This window comes from Protobothrops mucrosquamatus, unplaced genomic scaffold (assembly GCF_001527695.2).
Source record: "Protobothrops mucrosquamatus isolate PMUCROS unplaced genomic scaffold, P.Mucros_1.0 scaffold3276, whole genome shotgun sequence".
In the NCBI taxonomy this organism is placed as follows: domain Eukaryota; kingdom Metazoa; phylum Chordata; class Lepidosauria; order Squamata; family Viperidae; genus Protobothrops; species Protobothrops mucrosquamatus.
The window spans coordinates 1-3,717 of NW_015389267.1; the positions used below are offsets into that span (position 1 = coordinate 1).

The 3,717-nt window shown below is 38.4% G+C and overlaps 1 protein-coding gene across 1 annotated transcript; it reads left to right on the forward strand.

Moving 5' to 3' along the window:
- Positions 1-95: 95 nt before the first annotated feature.
- LOC107297387 (myoblast determination protein 1 homolog) lies at positions 96-1,320 on the forward strand (the record flags this gene model as incomplete). The annotated part of the gene is made up of 2 exons (XM_015826751.1): positions 96-174; positions 639-1,320. Coding segments are annotated over 2 exons (333 nt in total), but the record flags the coding sequence as incomplete, so codon positions are not given.
- Between the last annotated feature and the right edge of the window lie 2,397 nt (positions 1,321-3,717).

A 3,717-nucleotide genomic window follows, 5' to 3' on the forward strand; every position in this document is an offset into this window, starting at 1 on the left:
ATCTATCACTAAATGAAAGTACCATTAAACTTTTGAGTCGAGATCTGTGTTTACATTTCTGACTGAATGCCTTGTATTGTTGGGTTTTGTCTCAGATGGAATACAGTGGTCCTCCTTGCAGTTCTCGCAGAAGGAGCAGTTATGACAGCAACTACTATTCAGAATCACTTAGTGGTAAGTATTTGTCTTTTAAAAAAAAATTCTTCTCAATTAAGTATATAATATTTTGGATACTTTTCATATATATATATTATCAAATATACTGTTACGATGATTAAGTTGCATGCATTTAATTTTCATGGGTGATCAAAATGAGCAGTTTTTTTGGTACATAACTGTAGACTTGGAACAGTGAGATGGGCAGTACATAAATTTAATGAATAAATGCATAAATTTTAAAACGGTCCCTTTTTGTATTCCCAGCTTCACTTATTCCCGGCTTATGTGCCATTACTGTAATGTCCATCGAATTTGCAACTGTAGGGAAACTGAGTAGGTATTCAGCTGAAATTGTTCACTGCTGAATAGCAATACATGATATAAAATATATGTATTTCATGTTTGTGTACGTGTGAGGACTCCTGCAAAAAATAGCTTCTTGGCATTGTCCTGGGACTGACGGATCTCCTTGTCTTTAGATTCAAAGCAAGGGAAGAATTCAGTCGTTTCCAGCCTAGATTGCTTGTCCAGCATCGTGGAGCGGATTTCAACAGAGAGCACAGTCTGTCCTGCTCTACCCACAGCTGAAAGTGGGATTGAAGGGAGCCCTTGTTCACTCCACGAAGGGGCCAGCCTGAGTGATACCGGAGCCCAAACCCCAGCCAGCTGTACTCAGGTTCCTCAGGACTCTGCCAACAACAGTGCCAGCAATCCTATTTACCAAGTGCTATGAAGTGCAACTATGACGAATGCTTTCTTTTAACCAGCAATCATACTTAAACCTGCATTTCCAAGACTGAAAATGAACAATACTTGCGGCTATATTTTTTTTTTACTCGCTTTCAAATCTATCTAATAATTCCTTTTTTTCCATGCTTGTATTACTCCAAGAATGCACTTATTTATTGGTTATAAACAAAAGCTATTTAATTTGTATATAGAGGTCTTTTAGAATTGTGCACCATGAAATGGCCAATGTTTTTTACCGTGGAAAGGTCAAAGGACAGGGATCCTTATAGGTCCTGAATAGGCTGCTCAATTCCCATTACTATCTGTATACCTTAAGCAGCCAGATGCATTCAGAATTGCTGCCTTTCTTTGCAATTCCCCCCATCTAAACCCCCGCCCCATAATCACATCCACATATATGCAGAAAAGGTTGTGGACCACTTTTTTAAAAAAAGAAAAAGAACAAGAACAAATATTTTGTATACTTTGCAAAAAAAAAAAAAGTTTCCATGGAAAGAACAATAAAAATGTATGTATTTAATGTTGCTTGGTTTGTTGTGCCAAACTTTAACTTTATATATTTATACAATATGGATGCTGAGAATGTTTTCAACAATATTCTAAATAAAGATCCTTATTTATAAAATGGTTGGAGTTATTTGTCTTCGGCTAGGGATTCCAATATAATATTGACAAATAATTTTTAATTCTGTTTGGTCAAGTCACATATTAAAGCTTCTGCAATTTCACTCTCTTTTCAAATTGCCTTCAGTTGCACATCAGATCTTGATCTCAGTATTATAACTCATGACTTCATACTCTGGTTTATGGTAAAGCTAGTCCCACAGATTCAATCATTAATATATTCTGCTTTTGCTTAGAAGCAGAAATAGCTACTGTATTGCTATTTTGATAATGCTACAAACTTTATGTTGCATGGTAAACTACTGGAATGCTACAACAAATACAGGGGAAACTATACTTTCTAAAATAAATCTATTATATATTTCAAGAGGACACTTAAATTGTCCTAGGTTCTTTGTGAGGTGGCGCTAGTCAGAGAGACCCACAATTCTCACTAAATGAGATTTTTTATAAGGTACTAAAAAAATACAGGTGTTTTTTTTACAACATTAAGAGAATTGCTTCTTTTTTCTTACAACTACTTTTCTGCTTTATTTTCTCATATCTATTACCTTACACACTGTCCTATTTTATCGATATGTTTACACTGTACATTCTACAGTATTCCTTATTCCTGTTCTTTAATTTTCCCTTTTAACTTGAACTCTGCCCCCATTGGGACTTTTGGCCTCTGCCTGGTCCTCCATAGCCCATGTTAACTTATACTCATTTTTATGGCTTACTGGATTGTGCTGGAAAGTGGAGGTTGTTGGAAACTGCTTTTAGCCAGACTCCCAATTCCTCACCTACTCCCAGTAGTACTTTTACTAGTAATAACTGATGCTTTCTGTGTCTTTTTGGAGGACTTAGACTGTGTCCAGTGCTCCATTACTGACCACATATTGGGGTTTTTCCTGGATGCTTCTTTTCTACCAGGGCTTAATTCTCAAGAGCTTTGGGTTCAGAGAACTTCTTAGCTTTCTGAATCCAAAGTTACTCACTTCCTGGGTCTTCCTGCTGTACCAATAATCACTGCTGATTTTGGATGGCTAAGATTTCCAGATCCCCCGAAATGCTGCTGGCCACCAGGTGGATCTTCCCAGTCTTTGGAAGCCTCTATTCCTTAAGCCTCTTGTCCATAAGACAGAAGTTGCCAATGCTTCTTCCAGATCCTCTGCTAGATCTGGATTTCTCTTATAAGTAGCCTGGCTTGGACTGGGATGCTATAAATGACCGAATAGCCCTTATTCGTCTTATCTTCCCTCGTCTACAATTCCTGGGCAACCAGCAGCTGGAGTCAAATGTTATTTCTGGCAGGGACAAGGAAAATAACTTCCAGGCAGCTGTTCTTTTTCTGGCCAGTAAACTGGCTTCTTGAAACCAGCTCTGAGTAACTTGTTCTTCCTTCGAAATACAGAATGCTGTGCTAATAGCCACATTTACCATTTCTGTCCTCCCATATATTATTTGTACTGGCATACCAACGTACCAAGAATAGTCTCCCCTGGTGCCTTCCAGATAGATCTGACTTCAACTCCCCTAATACTTAACCTACCATCATGGAGGAGGTAAGATAAAAGAGGCTGATCAACCCATGGTTACCTTGTGCTGCACACTGAACCTTTGGATGATATTGATTTTCAGAACCCACTTCAAGCAGACTTTCAACCAGGACATGGGACTGAGTCTGCTTTTTAACCTGTATTGATATCTAAAGGAAGTGGAAGGGGGGGAGAGTGGCTTTGTTGCTTCACATAGAACTTCTTCCATCTTCGGATGGATGGATGCTTGGCAGATTGAGCTCTGAGAGTACTGCGTTATTCTGGATCTGATACTTTCTGACTTAAGACATGTCCAAACATTCCACAGGCTCCTATAGAAACAGTCAAAGCTTCAATTGCACCATTGAAGCTGTCATCATGACTTATTTGACCCTGTCCTATGGACACTCTTATCTATAGGAGATGATACAGTAATAAGGGCTTACTATTTATTTTTTTTTACTTAATAATAATAATAATAATAATAGTAAAGTTGGAAGGGACCTTGAAGGTCATCTAGTCCAACCCCCTGCTCAGGCAGGAAACCCTATACCATTTTGGACAAATGGCTGTCCAGTCTCTTCTTAAAAACTTCCAGTGTTGGAGCATTCACTGCTTCTGGAGGCAGGTTGTTCCACTGGTTAATTGTTCTCACTGTCAGGAA